General features: G+C 40.5%; 1 protein-coding gene across 2 annotated transcripts in view; it reads left to right on the forward strand.

The window, feature by feature from the left end:
* Nucleotides 1-15,592, forward strand: part of Grid2 (glutamate ionotropic receptor delta type subunit 2) — a 1,385,700-nt gene extending 1,370,108 nt beyond the window's left edge. Inside the window, exons 16-17 of one of the 2 annotated variants that reach the window (XM_036180913.1) lie at nt 6,526-6,581; nt 13,113-13,173. In XM_036180913.1, coding sequence (XP_036036806.1) covers nt 6,526-6,546 — 21 coding nt within the window. In that variant the 3' untranslated portion in view covers nt 6,547-6,581; nt 13,113-13,173. Of the gene's footprint in view, nt 1-6,525; nt 6,582-13,112 lie in introns of both variants that reach the window. The other variant, XM_036180912.1, reaches the window with a different exon arrangement.
* Nucleotides 15,593-16,083: the final 491 nt, after the last annotated feature.

The raw sequence follows: 16,083 nt of genomic DNA on the forward strand, positions 1-16,083 counted from the left end.
AGACCCAGCCATGAACACAGATCTTTTATAAACTGCTGTTCTTGGAGAACGCCTGATCATCCTCCCCAGATCCTGTTTGTTAGGCAACTTCATTTCTCCTACACAGAGGGTTGATCTTGAGTATGAGATAATGTTGTCCCATTTGGTTCTATGGGAATTCCATTTGATGACTCTCCGTCCCCAATTCACCCAACCCCCCATCTCTCTTAGTTTTCAAAATCATAATATTGAGATGTTCTTATACATACTGACTTGAGGGGCCTCTTTCTAGATTCCACTACGCCATTGACTTCTTTCCCAAGAACGCGAGGTCAAAAAGATAAAACCGAGGCTCAAGGTTTTAGCATCTCCTGGGACATAAAAAAAGATGAGGAGATATTACTCGCTGTGAATTCGTTGGGACCTGGCTCTCCCTTTGGATTACAGTGCTTCCCTTCAGACATAAGTCACAAAGGAGCAATGAGGAGGAAAGAGATGAAGCGGCAAACAGGGCTTTTGTCATTGAAGCAGTTAGAATCCCAGACTAATGTGGGACTCTCTTTGAAAGTGAACGCTTTCTTATGTCTTCCCTAGAAGGCAAAACAAAAATAGGATTTGCCTGTGCAAACTTTCTTTAGGAAAGCTATGGACAAGATAGACAACAATTTATTTCCATCGTGTTTTTCCAAACTACAAAATCACACTCACAGCCGTGCTACCAGGGTGTCCCCACTCCGCAGCATAAATGATAGGTCGCTTTGAGATGGCAGGGGCAGTCTGCAGAGTTTTATTTCCAGGGAGACAGGGCAGGATTTGCTGCTATGCAGACTGAGTAATGTTGGAAGCCAACATCATGTCACATTTTGTGTGCACTTTCCAAAGATTAATCCAAGCGTTACAAATGGGACACAGACTGCCATTGTCCCGGGGACACTTTAATAACCCACACCTACAATATTCAACCTGTTGTTTGCACAGGGACAACTTTGGGACACAAAAACCCACCAGAACGACTCAGGGAAGGAGGCGCAAAGAGGCAGAGGCCCAGGCGCCAGCATCTCCCCATCTCATCCTTCATGGCAAATGAGTCTGTTCAGAGTTCATTTATGCTTGAGGATGGGGGTCGCTGCCCGCTTTCTTCAAAGCTTCTCGAGAAGCGGCGCTTGAATGTGCGGCTTGCCCACTTGCTCTCTCACTTGTGTGGCGCTCTGGCAAAGTTTTTCCGACTGCAGGTGATTTGTGCCTCATTTTGCATAAAACAGCTCACGTGAAGGAACCGCGGTCCCCTTGGAGTAAATCTTGCCTTGTCTCTTTGATTGCGCTCCCCATCCCCCTCCTTCCCTCCTTCGCGTGTGCGCATCTGTTGTTCTATGATATTCTTCACGAATGGGAGGCTCGGGAGAAAGCCACAGGATCAGAGGACTGAGCGCCAGATGAGGGGAACTCACAGTTGTTGTCTCTAATCCATCATCTTCAAGTCCTTGCATAGAGCGCTCAAGATCACACCCCTACTTACCTTTGCCAGCCACTGATGGCCTCGCAGGTCAGCAGGCAACCAGCCCTAGGCTGAGACTCTGGCAGCAGTAAGCTGCTTTCCATAGGAGAGATTTTTTTTCTTTTAATCATAAACAGAAGTGTTTGGAGAACCACAGTTGTGATTATTTAATTTTAGAAATATGTAATGGTATTATAAACATACCTTCTTTCTTTTCACAAAACATCACCATAAATAATAGCTGGGATAATACAAAACCCAGACCAACAAAATAAGATCACCCTAGAAAATCTCAATAAGGCAAATAAAATACTTAAAGAAGGATGCTTAGGCAATGCACCTTATATTGTAACTTTGTATATTATACTTACAAAAAGGAACAATACAAATCATTTCGTTTTTACTTTTTAAAATGTGTGTGTGTGTGTGTGTGTGTGTGTGCGCACACGTGCGTGCGCACCAAAAGGACAGCAAAAGTTAGTTCTCTTCTTCTATCATAGGAGTTCCTGGGGCTGAACTCAGGGTTGGTGGCAAGCCCCTTTATCCACAGAGCCATCTTGCTGGCCTTTAATTTATATTTAGTGACAAATTCCCAATATGTGAAAAGTTACAAGAGACAGAAAATGTAACAGTACACGTTTTGCTAAAGGGCACACACCTACAATTTAAACTCAAGCCTGGGGTTAACTTAAACTAGACCAATATACTCAACATAATATAACAGCCCACATTTGCTTTAGTCTCAGCAAATAAAAATCCTTTCGCTAGGAGTCCAGTATTGTTTCATTGACATTTTATTTTTATCACCGTCCTTATTATCAGGTAAGTAGAGGCTAATTGTTTTATAAATATAATTAACCTTGATGTGGAACTTATGCGATTAACTCAGGAATAAGCACATGACTCCTCAGTTAAGAGTTGCAAGTAGAGGTAAGCAAATGCAATTGGTCAGCATAAGGCCATTGTGGAATTCGGCTGGTACCAGAAATACCTGAGAGAGTGCCACAGAGAACCTAAGCCTCCTCTACTCAAGGTTTCACAGAGCTGGAGCAAGACATCAACTAACTGCATTTGGTTCTGGAGCCCAGAATTCACCTCCAAGTTCATAAGGTTGTCAGAATGCTTGTGTGGCAGGTGCCTGTCTGTTTGCTGACCTACATTCCTGCAGTTCCTACCTGAGTGGCCATTTCCACGGGACCTCTCGGGCTTTTGACGGAGGAGGGGGTGGGGGGCGCAAGGCCCCTTGAGGAGCTGCCAATCAGGTCAGGTCCACTCACATACTCTAATGTAAATTTTTAAAAATTAAAATACCTCACTTTATTTATTTAATTTACCTACATTTATTCAGTGTATGTGTGTGTGCATATGTGTGTGCGTGCATGTGCGCGCGCACGTGTTTGTGTGTGAGTGGTGTGTATTAGCTGTTTCTATAATTCAGCATTGTATATGGGAGAGCTGGAGAGACAGAGAGAAACGGGGAGCATTTGGGAGGAAAAGTGAGAAACATTTTCTTTAAAAACAAATAAAACAAAATGGTGGGAAAGTTCTTGGTTTGGGCCGATCACACTTGATGAAAGGGGAAGGGGGAAGGTCACAGGTTTCTACAGGTATTATCTGGGGACCCTAGGCTTTCCAAATGATCTTATTTCCACAAAAGGACCAGAAGCAGCAAAACCATCGAAGGTGAAAGCAGCAGCACCTCAGTTTGGGACAGAGACCAGCTCCCTGAGGAGCTAGTGTGGGTTCCGTGCAGAGACACCTCCTACATCAATGGCTGTGTGTAAAAATTCAGCACCTGGGCACAAAGTCAGTGGGTCAGCACATGTGTGGGAAGTGAAAGCAACCTACAGCAATAACTAAGAGTGAGTTTCACATACATGTCTCAATCCACATTGGAGACAGTCAAGAGCAACATGGTGCCATCACCAGAGTCTGCCTTCATGAACCGTCCTCCTAGCTCTGGTATAAATTACAGACAACATAGATATCTGTTCCTTAAACATGTTTCAAAGTTTTTCTACAGCTTAGAGACTTCAGTCTTTTCATAGCCATTCACGTGTCACTTCCTAGAGCGGCGATGCTCAACCTGTGGGTCAGACCCCTTCCGAGGTTGAAGGACCCTTTTACTGGGGCTGCCTAAGACCATCGGAAAGCACAGATATTTACATTATGATTCACAACAGTAGCAAAATTACAGTTATGAGGTAGCAATGAAAATGGTTTTACGGTTGGGGGTCACCACAACATGAGGGGCTGTATGAAAGGGTCGCAGCATTAGGGAGGTTGAGGACCAGTGATGTAGACTGAGACGGAAGACCTGGTTCATCCACACAGCCAGCATGTGTTGCACGCTGTTACTGTGGAAGTCGGCTACACTAGAAACATCAGTGATACGGGCGTCCTCCAGTTACGTCCTGAGGGTAGGAAAAGGCGAGAAAGACAATCCAATGGGGAACGGAAACATGCAGCGGCTGCCTCTCTGGAAAACAGGAAGCCGAAACTTACGTGTCCTGTCCATGAAAAGGAGGTGCCCTTGAGCACACACACCATTTCAAAGATCAGCCCTCCCGCTTTCACAGGTTTACGCATCTCTTCTTTACTAAATCTGTGAAGTCCTGTCTCATGGTGGTGTTGTAACAGTGAAGGTGTTTGTAAGTATTCGCCATAAATAAGACATTGCAGTGTGGTGATCAAAACAGGACAGCGTTGGGATTGCTCTTCCAGCTTTATGCTGATTATTCCAGTCACAAACCCCCAAGACCATCTCCTTTATTGTAGAAGAAAGATTTGAAATAGTTGGTCCCTGGAGTCCCAAAAAAGAAGTCATGACCTCAAGAGTCACACAGCCCACTGTTTTCTTTTAAAAAAAATCTAGATTATACTCAGTCAGAGCTACTGGGGCTCAGAGAGTGATGATAAAAGCAAAGAATTGAAAATATTAAATTGAGTAAATAGCTTTAAATAATAAACAGAAATAAAGCTTTGGAAGATAGCAACTAAAATTTCAAGTAATTCAATTATTACATAACTCTAATCCCTAAAATCTACATGTTTATTTGGTAAAACTTAAATCAGTAAAGTGATCATTCTGTATTAGCTAGTGGTATGTCTTATCTCAAGTGTATCCTCCAACTACTTTTGTAATTAAATGTTTTATATAAAACAATTAAAATATTAAATTCAAGAATCTTATTTCTAATTCAATTGTCACATTGTTGTTGTTGTTTCAAGACAGGGTTTCTCTGTGTAGCTTTGGAGCCTGTCCTGAAACTCACACTGTAGACCAGGCTGACCTCAAACTCAGAGATCTGCCTGCATCTGCCTTCTGGGTGCTGAGACTAAAGGCATACACCACCACCACCCAGCCCAATTGTCATTTACTAAGAGGAAAATATCTGAATATATTCACAGGCGTCTTTTTTTCCTAAGCAATTCCTATTGGCATAGTTATAGCTGTAATATGTTGCTGTTATTAGATAAATTGTCACTGTGTAGTTCTGGCTGGCCTGGAATTCAGATACACAGACCAGGCTGGCTTTAAACTCATAGATAGCCATCTGCTTCTGCCTCCCATTAAAGGCATGTGCCACCCTACCCTGTGAAGGCTGTAATAATTTTTAGTGAAACTATAAGGAAATCTAATTTTAGCTATTGGTGAATGAAAGTGAAACACCTCTAGACCTGAAATGCATCAGTCCATTTCAAAAGCCTGACTATCTCTTGAATTTTCCATAGTTTTGAAAACAGGAACACTCAGTTTGTGATAGAATATAGACCAGATGTTGTTCTTATAAATGCCAACTCACCCTGAAATCTTGAAGGTCAAATACAGTAGCTCTGCAGGAAAGAGGGATGCAGGAAACAACTACCCATAGCAGGATGAGTTTCTACTCCAAATGCACAATCTACTTTGGATCAGTGTGGTGCAGAGAGCAGCAATCCTCCCTGCCCCCGGGAGGCCCTGACACTGCTGAGTCATAAGCCAGCCTTTCACTGGTGTGACAGAGGAGCCAGGGTGGGCAGTGTGACAGCCACAGCCACCCTGATGAACACTAGAGCACTGCAGTGTCTGACGTGAGCCTGTGCATCGGATCCAATTTAAGCTCCAACACTTGGGAAATATCTAATTTCAGTAAAGTTGTGTGATCATGAGGAAAGAAATGGGATGTATTCATGACCCCACCGGGACAAGAACGCGTCAGTGGCCCTCTTCTCTGTGCCTGTGCCCTTAAGAACTTTTCAGGCGGCCTATGATGGATCCTCCAGTAGTGACTCAGCAGCACACTGAAAGCAACAGGATGCTCTGTAGTCAAAAAGAGAGTGTGCAGTCATTTGGGTGTGTATGAATTTGTTACAAGAATTACTCCATATTTTTCTAAAAACACATATTCTGCCTTTATTTGAAAAACTGGATTATCTTCGCTTTCTTATCTATGTATACATATACATATATATATATATAAATCAGTGTTGAAAAATATAACGATCTTCTGGTTGGTTGGTTTATCACCCAAGCATGGAATAAGTGGAGAACATGGAACTAATGCAGCATTGCCACTGAAATGGCTTCTCTAGATCTTCCAGCAATGTCACAAGTACAGACACACCACTAGTGTGCAGTGGGCTTAAAAACCTGAATCCGAAACAGCAGGAAGTACATATTTGCTAGTAAATTTCCATTTTTTCAGAGATCAACTTTTCAGCAATGACAGATTTTTCAGTAATGCTGGCAGTGAGCTCACATGAGAGTGAGCCCAGTGTCGAGGCAAAATTAAACGAAGTGGTTTTCCAAGTCCATCAACTTAGAAAATCACCAAAGTTTTATCAAGCTTGCTTTTCCAATTATTTTGTTTGTTTGTCTGTTTGTTTTTAAGTAAAAAAAAAAAAAAAAAAACACTTCCTTTTAAATGCCTGGGAAAAGTTAAAGTTAACTGTTATTTAAATTTTAGTTTTACTTGGAAGTTTTAGGCTGGATACATTTTTGTGTGTATAAACTTAAATTGGACTGTTTTCCCTTATTTTCTGCTTTGTTTTGTTCTTTTGATTTTCAGTTCCAAGTTCTAATTCAGTGACATAGTCCTGAAAGATTTGTCACATAAAAATCTATGTGAGTAAACACAGACGTTTTCAGTAGAATGGAACCGCTTGATTGAATGTTTTTAACTCCTGCGGAAGAAGCACTGCTTGTGGATGTGAAATGATTAACGCCTGCTGCTCTCTAGTCTCTCTGTGAAAGATGGAGCGATGTAGACGGTATCCCTAACAGTAGCTATGCAATACTTACACCTCGTCCCTCTCACCTTTGTCCACAAGCAGATAGTTAAAGCACTGCACACTCTTACACGATTTGGGGGGGAAAACAACTGAGAGAATTAGTTGACCCAGGACCCACACATATCGACACCGCAGTGCTCACATATATTGACAGTGCAGCAGCAGTAGAGCAGAAATAAATTCACTTGTAATTGCAGGAGAAATTCAGTTAAAGTAATGAGTATATAATCCATACAGACACATCTCATGTCAGATTACTACCACGGGGTCAACCAGGTCAAACACTCAACAAATCTGTGCTTTGCTCTTATATAGTGGAGGTTTTGTCCCTTTAAAAATCACAGTTGTGGAATACACTGAGCATTGCCGTTTTAGGAAAGAAAGAAAAGGTTCTGCTTTGGGCTGCAGGGCTATTGTACAGTAGCATCTCAGAGCTGTGTGCTGATGTTTCCGATTCCTGGCAAGTACTCTTTGCTGAAGGGCGTGCCCTGCAGCACATCAAAAGAACCAAGTTCTACAAAAGAAAAAAGAAACTCAAGTAGGCTTGAACATACAAAGACAGGGAGAAAGAGATGAGAAAGGGGCCAGACAGAGTGTTGAATACAAAATGAGTTCAACCAACCCCAGGAGCTCATCACTTACATTTATCTTATTCTGGGAGAGGGGTGTCAAAACCAGTCCTGACATAAACCACCCACTGCCATTGACTTTGACTCGATGTGTGAGTGCCTGTGTGTCTGTATTTACGTGTGTGTGGGTGTGGGTGTGGGTGTGTGTGTGTGTGTGTAAGAGAGAGAGAGAGAGAGAGAGAGAGAGAGAGAGAGAGAGAGAGAGAGAGATGACTGTACACTGAACCACAACAACAAAAACATCTCATGAGAGTGATCACTAGTACCTCACAAGAGTTAAGAAGAAAATTGTTAACAGGACAGAGTCCCAAGTGAATGAGTTTAGTGTTTACATCTAAATCTTGTAATTGTGCATTGCTTTAACCTCTTTGCTACAGCATTTAAATTCCACTCCTGCACTTACCAAGCCTGTGAGATTTGCAGCTTATGCTTACAGTGTTGTATATGTGCTTAATATATTTCAAGAAAAAACTGACGGTAACTACTCTGAAAAAAAAAAAGTTATGTTTTATAGGGTAAATACAAAACATGAGTATTTATCTACTGCAAATGGCCTCAAAACTAAAGAGACAAGGGCAATACTACTTTATGCTAATTTCAGTTTGGGAAGAAATCCCCCCAAATTCTGACAGGGTAGACTCTTTAAAATCGCGTCATGCTGGTCAGTCTCCTGTACACATTTCACTCTCCCAGTAGGATGACAGTCCCAGAATGTCAGACACATTTTCAGAGACAGAAAGCACAAGGCCAAGCCTGACTTTGTTGCAATTCTGCAATGAAATGAATGGCTTTTAAACTGTGCTTTGGAGGTAAGTCAACAGTGAACAGAAAGAGAACTTGCAGAGAGAAACCACAAAAGAAGCACATTCAGGACAGCAGTGTAATTGTTTTGCCATGAATGACGGCGATAATTAGTATGTTAGTGTGTTCAAATTTTGTTCAGTGTCCAGAAAGTTATGGTCTGATATACCAATGAACAACTTAAAGAGTATATATAATGTGTATATAATAGTCCATCATATTTGTTTCGGGTTTTGTTTACCTTTACTGAGTTTTGCTACCTTGTTATGATTGTATTACTTGTTTTTACTTAGTATCTCTCCACTAGAGGCATACCTACATAGTATGCATATTGCTTTTGTTTATAAGAATTAGACATTCAAACTAAACTTTTCGTATTGAAAGATCACACATACATGGAGGTGAGTGTGTCAGGTTTCTGAGTGAACAGTGCCCAGCACTGTCCCACAGACTTCCTTAAACCGAGCACTTCCTTCATTCAGCAGGCTCCAGTGAGAGTAAAAATCAGCATCCTGTTGAGATGGAGTTCATCACTGAAGCCTTAAATAATTACCATAGTCTTTGGAAGCTTCTTCTCTAGGGTTTTCTCCTTCAGTTTTCTTAAACATGAAATAATTAATAATTTCAGATACTTTAGAGTCCAGCGCTCATCACATGAAAGCCTGGTGCTGTAGCAAAACAATAACATAAAAATAAAATTTTGCCATGTCATTAACATTTTTAAAAGCCTGTCCTGAGATAAAGAGCAACCAAGGTGACAAGGTGACAAGGTAACAAGGTGACCTGATGCTGTGAGGAGCTGCTGGCTGACAGTCAGGTCCGCTTGTCCCCTCTTCAAAACTAGTCCTTACCAAACATACACCATGAAAATTCACTGGATGATAGTATGTGGTTACAACTGTTTTATATACTTTCTCTGATTAACATTTAAATACCACAAAGTGTAAAACAACATTATAATTAAAAAAAAAAAAAAAACTAAATGGAAAAAGCCAACCGAAGACTTTCCCAAAGGATACATACAAAAACGACATTAGAAATCCAACAATGAGCACTCTACCCCATGAGTTGCCTGTGTTATTTCTGGCTGTACAGGAATCACATCTTCACTGAGTTAGGACAAAGAAGAAAAGCAGTTACCAGCCTTTGAGTGACCCCCAAATCAGAGGCGTATAGAGGCGTTGGGAACCCTAAGCTACTCTCTCTGCTTTATCATCAGTCCCCTGAGCAGCACTGTGCTCTCAACTTGTAGAAGCATGCCTTCATGTGTCCAGGCTTTGGTTGGAGTGTGCTTGTAGTAGACATTTCCATCTTCCTATGGTTTCTGTCTTCAGAGAGACAGGATGTCCTTCACACGACTACAATGGCTATGTGCCAAGTGATGTATTATTAGCCCATTTGCAAAGCTAATCATTTCCTAAGTCAGACTTGAAGCTTATTGATGCTCATCTTTCCCAAAGACGCAAAAGCCTTACTACCCCCCAAAGAATCTCATGTCATAATGTTTCTATCTCTCAAACAGCAATTAGCTGTGTATTAACCAGGGCTAAGATTAAAGCCTCTGGAGGTGAGTAGGACTGGCTGCCACCCTGACTCCCACTTCATAGTGGTGTGGTCTTGGGGTAATTTTATGAGCCACTAACATTTTCTCATCACTGAAATGAGAATGATAATCATAATCATCTCCTGGACTGTGGTGAATAGACAAGATTCAATACTAAGGCAAGTGCTGTGTGAAACCAGGAATAAACACTCCATAGACTGTAGCTATTGTCATTAAAGACATTTTCAACTCATGCTTCTTCAGCCACATCCAGGCACCAATTCACTTAGCGTCTGCATTCTGTGTCCCTCTGTCATAACTCCTTGTATCTCGTTCGAGGCCCTCGTTGCTTCACAATGAGATTGCTTAAATAATATCAAATGATCCCTGACTCATCTTTATTTTACCACAAACTACATATTGTAACCATTTTGATGTTTTTCATAACCAGAACTTCAGCATTTCTGTTCATTTCCATTAAAAATCTTCAGTGAAGGGCTGGAAAGATGGCTCAGTAGCTAAGAGTGCATACACAATTTTCTGCCTTGGAATTTCTTTCCATCAATATTTACATGGCCAGAAAAGACTTACCGGGTTCTACCATGCACCAGATGTTGTAGGTGTAACATATTCATTTCCAAGGATATAAAAGTAAGCAAAACACTCTCTCTGCCATCTCATTCACAGATAATAGTCAAGCAGCTCACGATTAAAAAAAATGGATAAGAAGAATTCTAGTAGATGTAGAGGAGAAACGAGTTAGAGCTATCCTTCTGTAACACTCTGATCTTATATATAAAGGCCTCAAGATATGTGATAAATATATTTGGCATTTTACAATTTCTAGGAGCTTAAAGGCCCAACAAGTTTTATGTACTCTTCCTTAATTAAGAGATACACTCAACCTTTCAAAACTCTAAAAAAATAAAAAAATTTTAAAAAAGCATAAAGCACATCCTATCATCTCCTTGATTTTCTCTTCTGTTATTATAATATTTTATCTTCCTCTCTGCAATAACTGTATCCATTAATGTGAACTATTTACCCCAATACTTAGAAGGAATCAGCAAATATTGAATTAAGCATCTTAATGCTTAATGGTATGTTATGTATGATAGAACTATGTCTCTAAGTCATAAGCCTATTAAGGGCAAAATTTATGCCTTGTACAAATTTCCTATTTTCCAAAATATTTAGCTTAATTTGTTTACAATGTATGAATAAATAAATAATAGTTTATTAACCTGTTCCATTTTATAGAGAAAATGCATTACAAAACAAAACAAGCATTTCCCATTAGTTACTACTCCAGAGTTTGCGATCTCTGTTCAGTGCGGCACCATTCTACAGGCTATCAAGAAGACATACTCAAAGAGTTAGCTCAGGTCTGGGGCACTAGCTCAGTGGTAAATCTCTGGTCCAGCATGCATGTTCCGAAGTTTCACTTCCAGATCCACAGAGGAAAACAATAGTCTCATGTCACAAACACAGTTCAACAAGATTACTTAAGATCAGCATTCCCCAAACCTACTTATTGACAAGATCTAACTTCTCTTTGTTTTGTTTTGATTTTTCAAAGGGCATGCTCAGAAGCTTTCTGGTTAATTCTGATATCTTCTGAGACTTTAGAGCTGGTTTCCACACTAAGCTCAATCAAATAATTTACACTGCTTAAAAAAAAAGGAAAAAAAACCCTAGATATTTAATTCAATTAACTGTTAAGTGCTACCTTTCCGCTAACACACCAGAAGCACTTCCTCTTTTCTAAACTGTGTAAGATGAGCAAAGGTTTTGCTAATCATGAGACTTGGACACACACTCTCCCAACAAAGATGCCGAAGTCAGGAAAAACTGACACCTCCTGAGGTTGGCTGAAGTCAAGATAATGTGATTTGTGCCCATGTCCAAGATTCCTGCTGTGGCTTTAAAACTTTATGATTATGATATTTAATGGCTGGCAGGTAAGACATGTGTCTTGAGCCTCAAGAAACAAGGAAGTCACTAAATTATAAGCAGAAACATAGTGAATAATGAATACTGAATAGAAACTTAGTGAATCATTTGGGTAAAAATTACATCTATCCTCAGAAACGGGGTACCTCCACATGGTCACTACTGAGATGACTAAGACATGTGTTACCAAGACATATAAATGGAATAATTGATGTGGATCACTAAGAAGATCAAGTTGAATGCACAAGTATTTCATGATCCTATTAGTCACTTCAAGATAAATACAGCCCTTTAACCAAATGCAATTAAATTACAACTAAAGTCCAAAATTCAATAACCATACCCAAAATATCAGCTGAACCACAGAAAATAACTCTTTGAATTTTTAAAATTCCTTCAAAACACCATACCATAAATTAAGTGGAATTTATTTCATGTTTGCTCCCAAATGCCTTTTTATCAGAGAGAAAGAGTCAAAGAAATCTATAAAAAGGATACAGTTATTTATAGAGATAACTTTCTTCATGTTTTATAGTTATGCCTATTTCTAATCTCTACAAATAGGAACTTTGTGTCCTATACTTTTAATTAAAGGTAAGCAATAAAAACTCTTTAGGAAAAATAAATTCTTATTAGCTTGTTTATGTAAACAATTGTTTCACCCTGTATCTCCCAAATGAGATTTAGAAGTAGTTTGCAGATAGTGCATTTAAAACAGTACATATAAAACTTGGGTTACAGGTGTTATTGTAACATGAAATATTTTATATTTCCTACGGTTTGACTTCTTTTCTTGTAATATTTTTTGGTGCTAATTATAATTTTTATATCTCCTAATAATCCAAATAATCATGTAGATTGTAATTTATAGCAAAATAGAAATTCTGTCATTTAGGCTTAATGATATAAATGTGTAATATGATTTCTAACCTACTAATATTTAATTATATCAATACACAATTTGCTATGAAGAAGTCAGCTTATGCAAAGTCTAAAACTAAGCACTAACAGTTAATCTATGAGATTTGAAATTGAGTACTCGGGCACCAGGATATCATGTCTGACTGGGCATCAGGACCAGCACTGGTGAAGCATATTATTTACTCTCCGTGTAAGACAGTGAAGTTTTTTATTTTCTGGTGATGGCACCCCAAACCTTATGCTACCCCAAAGCTAAGCTAATCTCAACTTGGCCAAACTCTAGAGTCCTCCATGATACAGGTTGTATAAACAGAGAAACTGATATGCTCTGCTTTCTGGTGACTGCCCGGGGTCCAAGAAACACATGAAGCCAGAAGTTTAGTAGTGCTGGCTTCATGTGTCTCCTTCTTCTCAGTGGACATTCAAAGCAGAGCCTTATAAACTGTGACCAGACATTCAAAGCTATTCCTTGTCCAACCTCAACCGTGATATGATGCTCTGCTTTGTTTCCTCACAGGCTCCAGCCCTGCCAAATGAAACCGCCATGTCTGAAAGAAGCAGTGCTTGGCCATTAAGGCCCTGTTTGAAACTTGGCAGTAATACCTGGAAAAACCAGGCATCCAGCCATGGCCTGCACCAGTCTTCACAACTAGGAAGGCCTCTTGATGACCCATAACCTCTACCAGCCCCGGAGCTACTGAGCCCTTAGCTACTTCTTGATTTCAGGACGCATTTGGTCCTGAGTACCACAAACTGGTGAGCTGATATACTGTCTCCTAAATTTAAAATTCTTCTTCCATTCAAGAAGCTGTCTTCACCAGGCTGTACCACCTGCTGCTATACTTCCCCTGTCGAAGAGTAGCAAATGACTACTGCTTTCAGCCACAGGTCCTGAGTCTAGCCTGGGCTAGCCCATTAGCCTGGCAACGATGATCCTTGTTCATCGTGGACTGTCTGTGGACTGTTTGCCTATGTGTCCTGGTCAAGAGCATTCACACTAAGGTCTAAGTCTGAATCACAACAGTGTTGTCCTCTTGTCCCCAGTTTCCACCTGGTCAAGATTCACCTGGGCCCTCAGGTTTGTGACGGCCAGGATACAGGGAGATGTGACGGACCAAGGAGAATGTGCCTTGGCAAACTTAACCAGAGAAAACTAGAGCCCTCTTCCAACTCTCATTGAATCAGTTTTGACTATGATTAATCATATTTTGTCATAGATTCCTCTCCATATTACTAAAATAATGCCATATTCATGTTTATGACAGGTCTAATTTTCTCCATGCTAAAAGACATTGCCTTTACTCAGAGACCAAAATGTAGACATTTTAGTGGATTCTTGGCTAATGGAGAACCTCTAACTTGAATCCATAAAAAGTGGATCTTTTTCATTGTAAACAAAGACCGTTTGGATGCTGTTCTCTACCTTAAGGTTGTAGTGATGGCATGTTTCACCCTTCCACCAAGACAACTGAGTTTCTCCCAGGCCTATTCCACACAAACAACCTCTCCCAACAAAATTTGAAAGCAGTTTATGAAACATACAAAGACCTTATGAACTTAACTTTTGAATGGATCTAGCACTGCATTGAATTCTGGGAATAAAATGAGTAAGTCATGTTCTTGCCCTGAGAAGTTTACAATCCAATGAGGAGGTGAGATAAGTTAGCCTACTGTGTGCTGTAGCAGTGCACTGATAGCCATGAGAATTACACCTCTGTTCCTTGACCCCAGGGAGCCCAGGATGACTCCTCGATTGATGATCTTCTAATATTCAGAGTTGAAAGGCGGCTTGCAGGCATCCCATTCTTTCTGAGCCCCTGCAAGTAGTGATCCAGAAGCCTCTAGTGACTGAAGCATTAGTTCTAAGCCTCCTGTCTTGGAAACAAGTTTTATGTCTACTTACAGAGCACTTTTTCCAATCCGCAATCAAACTGGAAACTCTTACAGGTAAAAAGCAGACTGAAAAGTCAGCAGACATGGTAGCAAGTTTGGGTCCTTCCTTCTATATGCTATGACTAAGGGCAAACCACTTACTATCTGTGGTCTTTGGTGTTGATCTTTGAAGAGAAAAAATAAAAGTCTTATCTACTGTTCCTACCTCACAAGGTTGTGAGAAGTGAGACTGTAAAAGCAGCTTGTTAGCTGTTAGTTCTTAATCACCATAGGTTCCCCATCCTTACTACCAAATACAATACCAGCATCTGTCACAAGGATATACGCTTACCCAGCCTTTACCCTGCACCATGGAATGGTACAAAGAAGATAAAGGTTCAAGGTCATCACTTCCTAGATATCTGGTTTTCACATGGAAATGCTTTCCAGAACGGCAAAGGTAAAGTTTAAGGAGCAAAGCCAGGACCCTACCGCCACAGAGACACTCCACCATTAACACACAGCTACAACAGACCTGCCAGCCTCCTTCACAGAAGGCTGTCCTAAGGCTTATGGCAGAGAATTTATCCTTGGCTCCAGGAAAACAGTCACACTGTTGTAGTTCTTGGTATCACCTTGGCTACCACTGCCTGAGGAATCACCAACCTCTCTAATGAAGCACAGGCCTCCCCAAATAAAGTGATGGATTATTCAAAAGGGACATTAACCCAGATAAATAAAGTACATGCTGTTCACGACTGCCTGATCTATTACAACTGGACTAGCAGGGGAAATTTCTAGATATAAATTAAAGCAAGAATGTGATGACATTTTTATATCATTTTTATCTCTCACATCAGTTTAGCTTTTAGCATTATGATTTTTACCTGTCTACTCTCTATCTATTCAACAGACTGAAGGTAAAATTTGTTTGTGGTAACAATTCTTAGATATCCCATTTACACTCACACACACACACACACACACACACACACACACACACACACACACGCACACACAGAGGCACGTGTACACTCCCAAACACAGGCACATGAACATACACGCAAACAGGCACAAGCTCATGTGCATGCATACATACAAAAGTGCACATATATACACACATAGGCACAGACATATATACACACAAAGGGCAAAGGCACATGTATGTACATATGTCTGTACACCCAGGCACATATACACACATCACATCACATCATAAAGCCGAGGAGCAGGGAAGAATGCCACTATTTTCTTATCTATATGCATGGCTAAGCCTGATTGGACTTTCCTGCTGGTGATTTAACATGGACTCTGGATTAGCTGATCTGATTTGAGTTCAGTATCAAAGATGTCCTAATGTACCCCAGGATAAAATTCTGACTCCAGCTGGGCAGTGGTGGAACACTCCTTTAATCCCAGCACTTGGGAAGCAGAGGCAGGCAGATCCCTGTGAGTTCAAGGCCAGCCTGGGATACAGAGTGAGTTCCAGGAAAGGCGCCAAAGCTACACAGAGAAACCCTGTCTCAAAAAACAAAACAAAACAAACACACAAACAAACAAAAAACCCTGACTCCATTTTAGCCTTATGTAGAAGTTTAAGTGGAAGTCACAGTCCG

The sequence above is a fragment of the Onychomys torridus genome, chromosome 3 (genome assembly GCF_903995425.1).
Source record: "Onychomys torridus chromosome 3, mOncTor1.1, whole genome shotgun sequence".
NCBI classification, from domain to species: domain Eukaryota; kingdom Metazoa; phylum Chordata; class Mammalia; order Rodentia; family Cricetidae; genus Onychomys; species Onychomys torridus.